Source organism: Melanotaenia boesemani, chromosome 15 (genome assembly GCF_017639745.1).
Source record: "Melanotaenia boesemani isolate fMelBoe1 chromosome 15, fMelBoe1.pri, whole genome shotgun sequence".
Lineage (NCBI taxonomy): Eukaryota > Metazoa > Chordata > Actinopteri > Atheriniformes > Melanotaeniidae > Melanotaenia > Melanotaenia boesemani.
Genome location: NC_055696.1, coordinates 23632323 through 23649725, shown reverse-complemented (window position 1 = coordinate 23649725; position 17403 = coordinate 23632323). Strand labels below are relative to the sequence as shown.

Genomic DNA, 17403 nt, shown 5'->3' with positions numbered 1-17403 from the left:
AGAAGTTTATGAATTTAAAAATGTAGTTTGTCAGGACACAATAAAAAGTTTGTGTTTTAACATCATGTAAGATTATGGAACAGCTTAACAGATTAATTAAAGTAAAGTAAAAACATTTATCAACTTAAGAGAATGTACAAAATGCAAATATTAAACAACAATTTAATCCAGGACACTGCATAATTTCTTTGATTAAAACTTCTCTACGTTGAGACCAGTCAGATCCACAGGCAGGACATTCCAGTACCTCCATCCTCTTCTTCGGCAGGTTTTATAATGTGTGCAAAATGTGGTTTTGCATTCTTGTTCGTGGATGTGTGGATATCCAAAGATGTGGTCTTGAAGGGAGCATACAGTGCATCTGGAAAGTATTCACAGCGCTTCACTTTTTCCACATTTTATTATGTTACAGCTTCATTCCAAATTATATTAAATTAAGCTCTTACCTCAAAATTCTACCTTATTATGACAAGGTGAAAAAAGTTTTTTTTTAAGTTTTTGAATTTATAAAAAATGGAAAATGAAGAAATCACATTTACATAAGTATTCACAGCCTTTGCTTAATACTTTGTTGATCCACCTTTGGCAGCAACTACAGCCTCAAGTCTTTTTGGATATGATGCTACAAGTTTAGCACACCTATCTTTAGGCAGTTTCGCCCCATTCTTCTTTGCAGTACTTCTCAAGCTCCTTCAGGTTGGATGGGAGACGTCTATGCACAGCCGTTTTCAGATCTCTCCAGAGATGTTCAATCGGATTCAAGTCTGGACTCTGGCTGGGCCACTCCAGGACATTCACAGAGTGGTTCTGAAGCCACTCCTTTGAGATCTTGGCTGTGTGCTTTGGGTCATTGTCCTGCTGAAAAATAAACCGTCGCCCCAGTCTGAGACCTCGAGCGCTCTGGAACAGGTTTTCATCCAGGATGTCTCTGTATATTTCTGCAGTCATCTTTCCTTCTATCCTGACTAGTCTGCCAGTTCCTGCTGCTGAAAAACATCCCCATAGCATGATGCTGCCACCACCATGCTTCACTGTAGGGATGGTATTGGCCTGGTGATGAGCAGTGCCTGGTTTCCTCCAAACATGACGCCTGGCATTCACACCAAAGAGTTCAAGCTTTGTCTCATCAGACCAGAGAATTTTGTTTCTCATGGTCTGAGAGTCATTCAGGTGCCTTTTGGCAAACTCAAGACGGGCTGCCATGTGCCTTTTTCTAAGGAGTGGCTTTCGTCTTGCCACTCTACCATACAGTCCTGATTGGTGGATTGCTGCAGAGATGGTGGTCCTTCTGGAAGGTTCTCCTCTCTCCACAGAGGAACGCTGGAGCTCTGCCAGAGTGACCATCGGGTTCTTGGTCACCTCCCTGACTAAGGCCCTTCTCCTCCAATTGCTCAGTGTAGACGGCTGGCCAGCTCTAGGAAGAGTCCTGGTGGTTCCAAACGTCTTTCATTTACGAATGATGGAGGCCACTGTGCTCATTGGGACCTTCAAAGCAGCAGAAATTTTTCTGTATCCTTCCCCAGATTTGTGCCTCAAGACAATCCTGCCTCGGAGGTCTACAGACAATTCCTTCGACTTCATGCTTGGTGTTTGTGCTCTGACATGCATGGTCAACTGTGGGACCTTATATAGACAGGTGTGTGCCTTTCCAAATCATGTCCAATCAACTGAATTTACCACAGGTGGACTCCAATTAAGCTGTAGAAACATCTCAAGGCTTATCAGTGGGAACAGGATGCACCTGAGCTCAATTTTGAGCTCCATGGCAAAGGTTGTGAATACTTATGTAAATGTGATTTCTTTGTTTTCCATTTTTAATAAATTCAGAAAATCTCAAAAAAACCTTTTTTCACCTTGTCATAATGAGGTATTGTGTGTAGAATTTTGAGGTAAGAGCTTAATTTAATATAATTTGGAATGAAGCTGTAACATAATAAAATGTGGAAAAAGTGAAGCGATGGGAATACTTTCCGGATGCACTGTATGTTTCTCTAAGATCACAATGAACTTTACTGCATTAGTGCTTTCATAACAGAAAGATAGAAGATCTTTTCAAGAGGATTAACACAACCCCAAACCATCACAGAACATAGTTTTGGGCCCTGTTGCTGAGTCTGGATGTTTCTTTTTGCTTTGGTGTGGAACACATAGCATCTGTCTTTTCCCAAAAAAGTGAAATGGCCCTTTTCTGCATTTCCTCTTAACAGCTGGAACAGCATCACATTGTCACTTGGTGGTGATAAACACTGCTTAAGGAAAGCTGCAGCTTTTGCAGCAGACAGGGGTTCTGTCCAATCACCAGCAAGAACTGTTCTCCCTACTTCAAAAAAAAAGTGTTTTGTAAAATATTGTTGCCATTTCTCTTTTCATTGTTGTGTTTTATACATCAGGGCCACAGTAAAAAAAAGCAGCAGTTTTTCATTTTTTTTTAGCAGTGGCGCAGCTAGAGGGGTTCCAGGGTGGCACTGGCCACCTCTGAAATCTGAAATGACACCCGAGGTACCACCTCAGTTGATTGACAGGTCACTGGAGGAGGAGGACAGAAATGTCTTTTCATACAAACATGGATCACCAGTGTCACTACACCAATTTAAAATACATTTTAAGAAGAAATACATTTCTAGAAGAAATTTAGTCCCTGTGCAAGTACAACTATCTTATATAAGGCTATAAACTAAATGTTAAATTAAAGCTATGTAGCAGTGCTAATTGATTTGTATGGCAGCACTAAACTGGTTTTAAGATAATGTGGAGAAACTATGTTTTCAGTGAGTGTATGCAAGCAGGGGTGTGTGTCAGGTCTGGAAGAAATGCACGTCAAGCCTCCGCGGACCTACACGGATGTAGCACAAGTTCCTCAGTACTATAAGTTATGGCTAAGTGCAGTAATATGGTTAGCACATACAATGGGAACTTAGATTTATTCTGGGCCTCGATCAGAAGATGCTCGACTTGACTAGGGATGTAGAGGTAGTTGCAATAATTAAGGACACACACGAGACAGGGAATGTTGCAAACAGGTAAAATATATACTGTATATACAGGAAAAGAAACTTAAAGCAAACAAAATTAAAGTGACACTTGTTACAGTGTAGTGTACAGTAAAATTACTGTCCTATAAAAAGAAAAATAATGTAAACCACAGCATTTCCTGCTAACCAGTGAACTGTGTTTTCTTTCTTAGTGCACGTGTATCTGAATCTGCTAGGCAGTCAGTCCAATAAAATTTGTTAAGTCAAAGTCTGAGGAGAGGGCTCTGTGGCAGTGGGGCGAAGTTTGATCTATGGAGGTGTCGGCTGCTTCAGTTTGTGGTGCTCTTATCCTACCACTGTGGTAATGAAGAATGTGAGTAGCTGATTCAGCTGTTGGACCAATCCATTCACAGGTGCTTGGATCAGGAAGTCTCATCTGGGGTGGCTTGCCATCAATGCTTTTAATTCCAACCCAAAAACCTGGCCAATTCGGGAGTTCAAACCTCATCAACAGCGTTTAGGGAACAGGAGAGTTAGGTAAGGTTAGTTTGATTCTTTTTTGCTTCATTTTTGAGGTGTTATCTTTTGTGACATAGATTTAAAACAGATGAGAAGGAAAATCTGTAATAAAAGGCCATGTTAAAATCTACTAAAATCTTTTTTTCTTTCTTTCTTTCTTTCTTTCTTTCTTTCTTTCTTTCTTTCTTTCTTTCTTTCTTTCTTTCTTTCTTTCTTTCGTTCATGGTAAATGCATTGAGGAGAGTAATGACTGGATGTGTCTAAACTTTCTTCAGTTAAACAAAAACAAAACTGAGGTGATTGTATTTGAAGCCAAAAAGAAACAATTACGTGTCACCACAGAGCTTCAGTCTATACAACTAAAAACCACCAACCAGGCCAGAAATCTGGGTGTATTGATGGACTCAGACCTTAACTTTGAGAAACACATTAAGGGAATCACAAAGTCAGCCTACTATCACCTTAAGAATATATCAAGGGTAAAAGATCTGATGTCTCAGCAGGACCTGGAAAAACTAGTCCAGCTTTCATCTTTAGTCGGCTTGATTATTCTAACAGTGTCTTCACAGGTCGACCTAAAAAATCAATTAAACACATGCAGCTTATTCAGAATTCTGCTGCTCGAGTCCTCACTAACACCAAGAAAGTGGACCACATCAGTCCAGCTCTGAGGTCTTTACACTGGCTGCCTGTTCGTCAGAGGATAGACTTTACAGTTCTGCTGCTGGTCTATAAAGCTCTGAATGGTTTAGGACCAAAATACACCAGTGACCTCTTGACCCAGTATGAACCTACCAGAACCCTCAGGTCATCTGGATCCAGTTTCTTATCAGTTCCCAGAGTCAGAACCAGACATGGAGAAGATGTATTCAGCTTCTATGCTCCGCATGTCTGGAACAAACTCCCAGAAAGCCTCAGATCAAATGAAACCCTCAGTTTATTTAAATCCAGGTTAAAGACCCACCTGTTCTCTGCTGCATGGAACTAGTTTTTATTTAGAAGACAAAATCTACATCTGGTTCTTTTAAGCTGTATTGTCTTTCCCCACACTGGAACTTCATTTCTTACATTTTATCTATTGTATTTTAGCATCCTCCTTCTGTTTTTATTTCATTAATTGCATTTCTTTTAATCTTTTTTTTAATGCACTTGTATTACTTTCTGCACCCTGCTGAAATGTTTTATGTAAAGCACTTTGAATTGTCTTGTGCATGAAATGTGCTATACAAATAAATTTGCCTTGCCTTTCTTTCTTCAACATGTACTACCTCTTAATATTGTACCCTAACATTTATATAACAATTACTACTGAGGAACATTAATGTACTATTCAAACCCTCAGAAAGCAATACATAGTCATTCATTTATGAGTCCCAGTGGGTACATAAATCCAGATTGTCCTCAGGGGACAGAAATGTGCTCCTGCTGCACCTCTTTTTCTGACAGTTCACCACCTACAGTAGATCTCAGCAGCTCATCTCCATGTAAAGGATGAAATCGTCAGCTTCATACTCCCACTCTTCATCCTCTGAATGCTTTAACTCAGGATTTTCATCATATCAGGGATTGCTAAACTTTTTTGTCTAACAAGTATAGCTGTGTAGGGGAAACTCTCCCCTGGTCCTCAGATAATTTAAACATAAGAGTTTCCATGACAACGGAGAATGTGTTTCAGTACATTAGCTCTCCCATCAATTTGACCCAAATGCTGTCTGAGGACTGCTGGTTTGGTGCCATGACCCCTGTGCAACATTTCGATATGGGTGAAACCACATAGGCATTGATTTATTAGTAAAGTCAGCCATTGTTGGTACTGGTAACTTCACAACAACACACGAAGGGACAGCTCAGATATCCACTCATATAAGGTGTATAATTCGATTCTGTCACAAATTAGAAGATGATATTCCTCCTTTTTTGCAGTATTAGACATTGCAAGTTGCATTAACCAAACAGCACATTCTACTGCCATGAACTCTAAATACATTTACAAGTGATTTTAAAAATCCTTTTTGCAATGAGATTGATTTGGTGAGGCGAAGATGCCCTCTTTTAACACTATGCAATAACAATGACTCTATCGGGATTTGAAACTCTTTTAAAGGGTTGAGCTTCTACATACATTAAAAAAAACAAAACAAAACAAAACAAAAAAACACTCATTACCAACAACAGTTCAAAGAATCTCTATAACTCTGTTTTTCATCCAAACCAACAACTGTTTATCTGATCTTCTTCAAACTTGGTGTCTGAATCAGAACACTGTTTTTATTGTATGGCTATAAGAAAGTTTCTGATGTGCTCCTACAATAAAAAATCCTCAGCAGAACTTTGGCTGCATGTGGGCAGAGACTGAGTTCCAGCTGTTGCCAGGCAACATACAACAGGTCTTCTAATCTCTGATGGAATCATCTGAAGGGTGGAGACCAGCTTGGTTTTGCCTAGCAACAGTTATAGAATGAAGTGCAAAGCCAAAGTTTGCTGTGATACATGTGACATAATTGGTGAGATTGTTGTTCCTATAATGCCCATTCTTGCCTGTCATCAAGTCTGTACACTATGAGAACACATCTCGGTACGCATCTCGGTACGCATCCCGATTCCAGTCTTTGGAGAAACAGATTAATTTGTTTTAACAATGGAAAAGAACAAGTCCACAGTGGACATCCTGAAACGGTCATGAGACCCACATCTCTGGTGTCCAACTGGAACATTCAACATTTCCAGGAGTCTTCTAGCTCACAAATCGTTGGAGAAATTCCATCAAATCTCCAAAACAAAGCTTAGAGCAACTCTGGCATGTTGTTCAGTGTTGAAAATTTTCCTGCACTGGAGAAAATTACACCTGAACACAAACGACACCAGAGTGAGAAAGATAACACTGAGGCTAAAATGTGCAAAGTTCCTTTGGGGGCCCACTATCAGAAATCCAGTTTGAATTTATTTGTTGCAAACACAAACCAGTCCCTGGTAGAGATTTCATTGCGATTTCAAAGAACTGCATATTTCCACAGTACAGACAAGTGTAAAACAAGATCATAAGAAAATCCAACAATGCAAGTAAATCAAGAGACGTACACCTTTGGTATCTATTTTTGAGGTGCCAAGATGAGTCTCTTCTGTGATCAAACTATTTGGAGAATTCTTTAAAGTCTGAAAATCTGAAGAATCATCCAATAACATCTGGAGGCCCAGGATCTGAAATCCCAGTTGAACTTCTTAACCAACACAAACCAGCCCCATCATCAGGCTGAGAAACAAACATCTGAACAACTCAAAGAAGATATTCAGAGAGGGGACACGGAGGTGTGCAAGAAGTCTGAAAACCTGGAGACAAAATGACTGGAGCAGGTTTGAACTCTGCCTTTTAGAGGCGGGCCACGCTACTCTGCTCCTCTGTGTGGTGATTAATGGCCTCCAAGGTACAGCAAGATCTTCGTAATTGACTTTTTGGATTTCCTAGTTGATTTTGCATTAAGATACGACTGGATTTTATTGGTGAAGGATTTTAATATTCATATCTGCTGTCCTGAGAGGCCATTGGTCAAGGACTTTTTGGATTTGTTTGACTCTTTTACCTCTGGTCAGTCTGTTACTGGCACCATCCAGGAACACGAACACACATTGGATCTGGTTTTATCTTATGGATTATCTGCTCTTAATGTGGAGACTGGTGATGCTGTCTGTTCTGACCATATGCCTGTTTTGTTTGAATTTATCTCTCTGAGTCAAACTGTCAAACCAGAGAGCAGTAAAGGTTGCTAAAAATAAGAATTTCTCTGATATCATTGATGCTAACTCACATAATCCTTGTGTTCTTTGTAACACATTAAACCTTGCTTTAAAGGCAAATAAACTTGACTCTTTGCAAGCCTCGAATAAGACATGGGTCTTATTCTCACGGTAACTAATTCATGTAATTAATTGTGTTAAAATTTTTAACGCATTTAACACATACGCAGAATTCGTCATTATAACAGCAAGACATGGGGGCGTTAGAGGCAAGATGAAAAAAGATGGGTCAGCTGGCTCTATGCATGGATTTGAGGGTGTCACACCCGTGGGAGATGAGGATGTTTTAACACCCACACTTTTCCTGGTGAGAGGGTTCAACACCCACACTTTTCATGCATTGAAAAAAAAAAAAAAAAAAGCTTTACATGTAGTTTTGCACAAACATTGCTGTTCTGTTCCTCTCCATGTCTGCTGCAGCCGCCTCAATTCACTCCTCCTCTCCAGTTGTGAATTATGATGGCTGTTAATGATCAACTGATCAGCTTTTCTGTTCCGTCTCTGTTGTTGCGTTTGTTTATCGATCAGCTGAGAAGGAGGAAACTACAGGTTCATGATTCACACTGGCACATATTTATCCAAAAGGATTGTTTTTGGACACCTTAGCAATAGTAAGCTAAATTTACCAGTCTCATGTCAGTCAGATACATGTCATTAGACATTGGTTACCTTTATTTTATATAACTTTTCAGTATTAATGAGGTTTTCTAGTGACACAGCTGTAAAATCTGCTAGTCATCAGACTGCCATGCACACATCTATGAAGATAGATCAGGTACAGACATTTTGTGAGAGTAAAATAGCAAAAGGAAGCAAAGGGATGTCAGATGTTGATCAGACAAAATGATCAGACACAGGTCTGATCATTTTGGGGCCACAATTGTAATGAGAGAAATTATAAACAGACTCTAAAATACAAACTAGAGAAGGACCCTTCACTGAAAAAGTAGCTGACAGGTGGTAGCAAGGATTTATACTTCAGCTATGCAGGGGCGGGTCTAGAAATGTTTTGATGGGGGGCCAGGCAGGGGCATTGGCCAGGATTAGTAACAAACTTGATATATTTTCTAAGGTCTTTATTTGATGTAATATTGAAATGAATATTACAACTAAAGTGATCTTCTAATAGAAAAAAACCCAAGTGCACTTTGGCGCTTTATTTTGATACAATACAGGGAAAACAGGCATATATCAGGCATAGTTGCGAATGGTGACCATCCATTCATCCATTGTCTGCCACTTATCTGAAGTCGGGTCGCAGAGAACACTTCACCAGGGAGGCGTCCTGACCAGATGCCCAAGCCACCTTATTTGGCTCCCCTCGATGCGGAGGAGCAGCAACTCTACTCTAAGTCCCTGCCGGATCACCAAGGTTCTCACCCTATCTCTAAGAGAGAACCTGGCCACCCTGCGGAGAAAACCCATTTCGGCTGCTTGTATTCCCAATCTTGTTCTTTCGGTCACTACCCACAGCGCGTGACCATAAGTGTGGGTAGGAACGCAGATAGACTGATAAATTGAGAGCTTTGCCTTTTGGCTCAGCTCCCTCTTCACCACAACAGACCGATGCAGAGTCCGCATCACTGCAGACGCCGCACCAATCTGTCTGTCGATCTCCCGCTTCATCCTTCCCTCACTCGTTAACAAGACCTCGAGATACATGAACTCCTCCACTTGGGGCACAACCCTATTGCAGACCCGGAGAGAGCACTCCACCCTTTTCTGGCTGAGGACCATGGTCTCGGATTTGGAGGTGCTGATTCTCATCCCAGCCACTTCACACTCGGCCGCGAATCGCTCCAGTGAGAGCTGAAGATCACGGCCGATGAAGCCAACAGAACCACATCATCCTCAAAGAACAGAGACCCAATCCTGAGGCCGCCAAACCGGATCCCCTCAATACTTCGGCTGCACCTAGAAATTCTGTCCATTAAAGTTATGAACAGAATCTGTGACAAAGGGCAGCCTTGGCGGAGTCCAACCCTCACCAGAAACGATTCTGATTCACTGCCGACAATGCAGACCAAGTTCTGACACTGGTTATACAGGAACCAGACAGCTCGTACAAGGTGGTCTGGCACGCCATTTTCCCGGAGTACCCCCCACAGGAGTCCCCGGGGGGAAAAGTTGGAACGCATTCTCCAAGTCCACAAAGTACATGTAGACTGGTTGAGCAAACTTCCATGCCCCCTCCAAGACCCTGAAGAGGATGCTCTGAGGTTCGACTATCCGACAGACCCTCCTCTCCAGCACCCCTGAATAGACCTTACCAGGGAAGCTCAGGAGTCTGATCTCCCTGTAGTTGGAACACACCATCTGTTCCACCTATTTGAAGAGGGTGACCACCACCCCAGTCTGCCGATGAGAGGTGGAGGTGGGGACCCTTTAGGCTGTTCTGCTCTGGTTGACCACTGTCATTGCGAACTCTCCACATTGGCACTAATATGTGGGAAATCAAAGCTGGTCAGCACTAATAGCCTAAGTATTTACCTGGCATGCCTGTTTGCAGGTAGGGCTTCTGATCATCTGACAGCAGCCACTCTGTGGTATATCTCTAACTGCGCAAATTATCCGAAGACATTATGTGTGCGCATCAAAAGTATCTAAAGTAACAAAAGTGATGATGCAGTGAAGAAATAGTCCCTCATGAAAAAAAAAAATAAAAATAAAAATAAAGAAGTAACAATGGCTGTGACGCAATGCTTGAGGTGACCAATAGGGTGGCCAGGATTCAGCGCAGCCACCCCACCCCTTTGCCACTGGATTGATGGGCAGCAGCAGCTGCTTCTCTTCTGATGTGTTTCCTACTTGGCATTGTTTTAACATTGAAATGATAGCTGTAGGCCAGCAAACTGCTAAAACATCTACCTTTAGAAAAATACTATAAGTTTCCGATGAAAAAAAAAAAAATCAAGTATGAGTATCAAGCGTGTTTGATTAGCAGGACCTGGTCTTAGTGGAAGTGAGGGTGTAGGTTGTCTCTCACACAATGATTGTGTTTTGGTTAGATTTTACTCTGTGGCTCAAACTCCAGACTTCTGAGCTCAGCTTTAGTAATAACTTCACCACTTCTCTGATTTCTGCCATTGTCACTTCAAATGTGTGTCAGCTGATGCTTCTGGTGCATTTTAATGAACTTTTTGGTCAATTGTGAAAATTTTGACTTGGTTGTTTTTCTACAGGATCTTGTATGGAAAATACATGTTCAACAGGAGAGGCATTTGGTCCAAACAATCTGCAGTTCTGTTAAATTTAACTCACTTAACCTTATTTCATTGCAATGCAATTTATTCATTTGCTTATATAAGGCTGCAGAGTGGTGTGGTGGTTAGCGCCGCAGCCTCACAGCAAGAAGGTTGCCGGTTCGAACCTTGAGGGCAGTGGCCTTTCTGTGTGGAGTTTGCATGGTCACCAGTCCATCACTGGGGACAGGGTGTACTCTGCCTCTCACCTGTTAATGCTGGGATAGGCTCCAGCTTACCTGCGACCCGTAATAGACCAAGCGGTACAGAGAATGAACATTTATATAATTTCTTACATACAGAAAATCTTGGTGTCTTAGCAGATCAGATATACTGTATATTTTGGACCAGAACCATTCAGAGCCAGTATACCAGCATCAACATTTTAAAATTATTTCTTTGTCTCACAAGAAGCTGGTACAGAGATCTGAGAACAGGAGTGGTATGTTCCCTTATTTTGGTCCTTTCAGGAACATGAGCAGCAGCATTCTTGATTAATTGCAGTTGTACTGATTTTTTGGACAGATCTGTAAAAAGTCAAGACTACTGAAAACAGTAAAGACGGTTTTCTAAGTCAGGTTGAGCCATCAGTCCTCTTATTCTTGGATATATTATTCAGGTTGTTAAGATGATTGATTGGATTTAATTAAACATGTCGCAAACGTTTCAGTAATTTGTTCCAACTCATTGTAATCTATTACAAAAAAAACCATTAAAAATGTTATGTTTTATGAAAGGTTTGGGCTGGGGAAAAGATGTAATCTAGATGAATGACAAAAAGCTGCTTTTCTTTCAGGTTGTGTGATTGGTTTTTGGCATTTGAAATGAAGAGTTAATCAACAAATCACACCATGTTCATCTCTGTGCAGCATAGCTGATTTAATTAATATTCCCTTTGTCAGCTTCCAGTGTTTGTTTCACCACTGTTTCAAATACAAACAATATGGGCTTAATATTCTGAACTCAGACTTAAATTGGCTTGTTTTTTGCTACTAAACCTCAGGAATTACAATTTCCATTTGGGCTATGTTGAATATACATCACTGAGTTTGGACAATTTGTGTTTAACGCGGTTAATAGAAAGTTTAACTCTGATTCAGTCAACGTCTAACATAGATTGTTTAAATAAGTGATTTGCAGCACTGTCCTAATCAACAGACTCCCAGTAGAAACATAATGAAATAAGCATTTAGAAAGAACCCTGTTTGAAATATTAATCAGCTTCAGCCAGACAGTTTAGTTTCTACATCGTATATGTTTTAGTTATGAGCTGAATTTTCATTTATTCCGCAGGTTTCTTGTTGCTGTCTGGATGTCATTTATATACTGCAATATGTGTAGAAACGTTGCCATTTGCTTGACTTGGAAAGATCTTGAAGGTGTATTCAATTTAAATAAGTTTAAGAAAGTAATCCTTTTAAATACAAGCAAGCCAGAAAATCAAGTCTCAGCTCATGTCAGCTGCACTGTAGGGAACGACTCGACAAACAGCCTCATTTCTGTGTTTAAACGGCGTAAATATAAGTTTGTTGGACATTTAAATGCTGCATAAATCAGTGTGCTCAAGCTGATCTTGGAGTTTTTAGAAATTCAACGGGAGGACTAACAGGGTGAGTGAGTTTTGAGCATTTTTGACTTTTGATTGTATTTTTTTAATATAAACTTTATGAGACTATTAGGTTTAAATAATATTAAAAAAGCATTATAGATGAGAATACGGTTGCTGTCTCTGTGCTGGACTGGTCACCTGTCCAGGGTGAACTCTGCCTCTCACCTGATAGCAGCAGGGATAGGCTCCAGCCCTTCCCAGGACCCTGCACTGGAATAAGCAGGTATAGCTGAACAGGTGAGTGTAGACACACAGGTGTTGGATTGCTTACATAAAACAGGTGGAGAGCAATCGAAGAAGAAACAGGTGTAAAGCTAAATTAGCACGGTAAGCAAAGTTGACTGAAATGAAAAAAGGAAAAGGTGCATGAGAGACAAACATTACATACAAAAACTTAACAATAAGCAGGAGCAATAAAACTGAATATTCCAAAAAAATTATTCTGACAAAGTAACTCAAAAATCCAAATAACTGGAGGAAAATTGCAATTCGTCCCGGATTCAGCACACTGATTCACCTTGGGTTTAGTTTTTCCATTGAGCCCTAATTAATTATCAAAAAAATGAGTTTATAACTCATTTTCTGAAACCATTTGGTTCATAATTGGGTGGGAGGGGGGTATAATTTAGTGGTGTAATTTTATTTTAAACCAAGCCACCTGAGCTTGGATAAACTCATGTTCATTCATTAGCTTACTGAGCCATTTCAGGCTGGTGCACACTGACAGGCTGAAGCAACTTAAAGTAAGGACTTGTGATGGTATCTGTTTTGGTTAAAGTATCAGTAGCAGTTAGCAGGTGGCTCTAGTCACTGTTTTGACACCATGGTAAAAGATGTGCCAAAGCAGCGTTCACAGGTTCAGTACCTACGCACACTGCCTCATGTTTGGTGAGTAAAAATGGAGAGGGAAGTCAGTCTGTCACACTCAGTGGGTTAATTGATCTGACGTCCTTTCAGCGTGAGCTTTTATATTTGTTTGAGTCACGAAGACACCTGTCAGACACAAACTCTTACGGTTTGGGCTGCAGCTGAGTGATACAGGTTTGAGGGCTGAGATGAAACCAGGTTGTGGGTAAAGGAGCCAAACTGAAAACCTACACTGTTAATATGGCTTTGTGTGATTAAGATTTTATTTCCAGCTTGTTTTAGAATACAATAAAAATAAGTCAGATTTAATTTTTTTTTAAATTCTCATTTACTTTGTAAACCTTAAAGCTGCAGTATGTAACAAAATTAAAGGTCAATGATAGAAATATTCAAACAGTTTCTATTGGTATTTATTTACTTCACTAAAATAACTCGTTTTTATTCTCTTTGAATGAAAATATCTACGTGCTGTGGGTCCACATAGATGGCAGCTGACATTTGTATCCTTATTTCTACTAAAGTATCTTTGAATGGACAAACAACTCTGTGTGTGAAGCAAGAATCAAGAGTTTAAAAACTGCAGTACCAGCTTTGTTTGAGAGCTGATAGAGCACCATTCAGGAAAGGTGTCACCTTGAAAGGACCATAAATGAAGATAGCACACATACTCAAGTGCAGCCATTGCTGCACCTGAGGCCTTGCAGATGAAAACATGTTCATGTCTGGAAGAATTTTGGCCACTGACGAAGTAATTTCTATGCCCATCTTTACTAGTAGATGTTAGTAAATCATACACACTGTACCTTTTTTAAAGTTGGTTATTCCACATGTATATCGATTAATTATGCTGAGAAAGACTAAGTACAAACTTATTCTAAGGCTGATGGAGCAGACTCTTATTAAGCACAGGAAACTGAGGCTACATTTCACACAGACTCACCAAAATTGGACAATAGAAGATGAAGAAACATTGTCTAGTCTGATGAGTCTCCATTTCAGCTAAGATGGTAGGGTCAGAATTTAGTGGAAACATCATGAAGCATGAATCCATCCTGCCTTACATCAATAGTTCAGGCCGGTGGTGGTGTAATGGTGTGGGGGGATATTTTCTTGGCACACTTTGGGTCTCTTAGTACCAACTGAGTATTTTTTTAAAACACCACAGCCTACCTGAGTATTGTTGCTGACCATGTCCATCCCTTTATGACCACACGGTAGCATCTTCTGATGGCTACTTCCAGCAGGATAATTCACCATGTCACAAAGCTCAGATCATCTCCACCTGCTTTCTAGAACATGACAATGAGTTCACTGGACTCCAATGGCCTCCACAGTCACCAGATCTCAGTCCAGAGCAGCTTTGGGATGTGGTGGAACAAGAGATTATCATCATGGATGCAGCTGACATGAGCAACACAACTGCTGCAGTCAAAGCAGGAAGGAAACTTGAAAAAAAGTATGCAGATTATGCCATAATTACTTTGCTGGTCAACAAAACTACCTTGTTATCACAGGTGTGGGTGTATTCTTAAGGTACCTCATTTTTTCTTTTACTTGTAAAAGTAGCTTTTTAAATGCTTTTAAAGAAAAAAAAAACAACAAAACAAAACAATTGAACCCAACATTTTCTGTCTTTAAATAGTTAATATGAAAGGGTGGTCCTATGTGGATATCAGTATAAATACACAGAAATGACCTTTTAATTTCAGCAAGAAGCTTTAAAATAATCCTTCTCTATCTTAAGATAAATCGTTGTACGTAAGCATTCTTTTTTGCTTGATTATCTCTTAAATTTAGGTGCTGGTACTTTTAGCTCTGAACATTTCCAGCACAAGTGGTCCTTAGGCCTGGAAGCCTGAAGAATCCTCTGGAGAGGAAGCTCTCCTGTTCCCTGGAATTTGTTGGAGCAATTCACCCAGTTTTCAGGTCATGTCCCCACTTGCTCGATCATCCCTGGTACCATTGTTGTTTTCACTTCTAGCATATTTTTTACTTTCTCGTTCTCTTTTCAAGCTTCTCACAATTTTCTCAGCCACACTGGGAACACTGGCAGGCTGGTGCAGGGGCACCATTGTTGTGCTTGGAGCAGAAGATCAGAGGCTCAAGTCCTGGTTAAATAAATCCTCTTGTTACTTAGGATTATCAGTGAGCAAGAGACAAAGAACAAAAGCCATATTGTCCAGATTAACAAGGTCAGCGTTAAACACTGGGCACCAGCATAGCGACGTGCTTCTGGGTTTTTTTGTTAGATTTTTGCTTGTCCGCCTCCTGCATGTCTGCATTTTTGTCCTCCTCTTCTCAGCATGGCGTCAGCTTCATGGCATTGCCCAGCTCCCCCCGTCATCATGCTGCTCTGAGCTTCAACCTGCTGCTCTGCACTCCTGAACTCTACAGTCCATGAACCAGTTCAGTCCAAGTCTATTTCACGACACGTCAACTCATCTCCTGAACCAAAGCCTGAAATAGGACTGCTCTAGAGTTTCGATCACATGAGGCCAGAGTCCTTACTAAATTTACCTGTGAGCATCTCATCTGAGTGTTTGCACATTTCCCAGGGCAATGTTTCTTGGTCAGTCCATGTGACTCACCCACAGTGGGTCCATGACAACTCCAATTCTGTCACTGAGCCTGTACTGGACCAGGAAGTGCCCATCCTCGCAGCTCCCGAGTGAGTTGAAAATCTCCAGTCTGTGTGGCATGTGTCAGCCACACCTGCTTGGACTGTCAGCTGGATGTCGTAACATCACTGGAGCTGGCTCGTTCATGACACATCACTTACCTGAACTATTTTTCCTATAATATTTACATATTGTACAATTTTTTAAACTTATGTGATTATATTATTAACATGATTTGGCTATAAAGTGTGTTTGACTATAATAACAACTGTATATTCTGTTAAACTTTTTTTGTCCAACAATTTTGGGAGCAACTCAAGGATGAAACCAGACAAAAAAACAATAAGCAGGCTGAGCTGAGGCCAACCAGCTTTAGCACTTCACTTTGCTTTTGCAAGAGATTCCCTCACCTGAAAGGCTTTTAAAATTTTGGAAACAGAATATAGGGAGTCCTAAATATGACATTATAATAAAGCAGGAAGCTATAAAAGAAGTATTCACGCTGAGGGAGTGTATTATTTTCTACACACTCTTCATTCATCCAGGATGTTGTTGCACAATGCAGTGTTTGAAAGATGAAAAACCTTGATCAAATACTTTCTCTGGCATGAAATTGGCCTTTGGTGAACTTAAATTAACCTTGTTTGATGTCATAAATGCTGGCTGACTGTATTCCCTCTCACCCAGAATCCCAGTGGGAATCCGAACCTGGTGTTTCAGCAATGAGTCATCTGGTAAAAAATCCTACTCCCCCTCACTCGTACTTGTCAAAAAAGGCAAAATACATTTATTCTCATATATATATATATATGAACAAATAAGGTGAGCAGAAAGAAGGTTGACTCATTCATGTTCTCCCTTGGGACAAACTTGCACTGTGGATGGAGTGAATGAGGCATGTGAGTGGCTGAAATACAGGCACTGTCTTGATGACAATCCTCCAAGGGCAGCAATGACTGGCCGTTTACTCGCATCAAGCGTTGGTGGGTGGCTGCTGTGCAGTGACGTCACGAGGAACAATGCCTGCTCGAGCCATATGGTATATGGCGTTGGCTGGACCACAAAGGTCATTATTGTTAGTCATGATTATTCATAGTTATAGCCCACACATGGAAATATCAGCCACTGAGTCATGTCAAGTTTCACGCTGGCTACGAGTCAGCATGGAGGCAGGACTTATACATGTGTTTAGTAAATTGATGGACTGTCAGTGATTTTTCTTTTTCTTTTTTTTTTTTACATTGGAGCCACGTTGGTGAGAAAAAGAAAGCAGGAGCTAGTTTTACTCTAAAACACATAAACCGCCAAAACCATTATGCATGCCTTCCTACTAACTGCTTCATAACATGTTATACATAACAGCCAAAACAGAGAACAGGCTTCCCTTAATACGTGGATGATAAGAAGTAGACTTTGTGTTAAATTTGGAAAAGCTGTGCTTGTGGTTAATATTACTGAATCACATTGAACTGAACTACGTTGAAATATATTTCATTGTTGCTGCAATATCCATCCATTTTCCATACCTGCCTTTTCCCAGCTGTTATCAGGGGAATAAAAGGTGGGATATACCCTGAACCAGTTGCCAGTCCATCACAGAGAACAACCACCCACCCACACTTACACTCACTCCTAGGGAGGCTTTAGAAACTCCAATTAATCTATCATGCATGTTTTCTGGACTGTAGGAGGTAGCTGGAGGACCTGGAGACAACCCACACATGCACAGGAGGAACATACAAACTCAACATGGATGTTTGAACTAGGAACCTTCCATCTGTGAA

The 17403-nt window shown here is 40.6% G+C and overlaps 1 protein-coding gene across 1 annotated transcript in view; it reads right to left on the bottom strand.

Annotated features, from left to right (window-relative positions):
- Positions 1-15700, bottom strand: part of LOC121654640 (junctional adhesion molecule 3B-like) — a 99979-nt gene extending 84279 nt beyond the window's left edge. The window contains exon 1 of the mRNA XM_042008858.1: positions 15590-15700. Coding sequence (XP_041864792.1) covers positions 15590-15700 — 111 coding nt within the window. The remainder of the gene's footprint in view (positions 1-15589) is intronic.
- Between the last annotated feature and the right edge of the window lie 1703 nt (positions 15701-17403).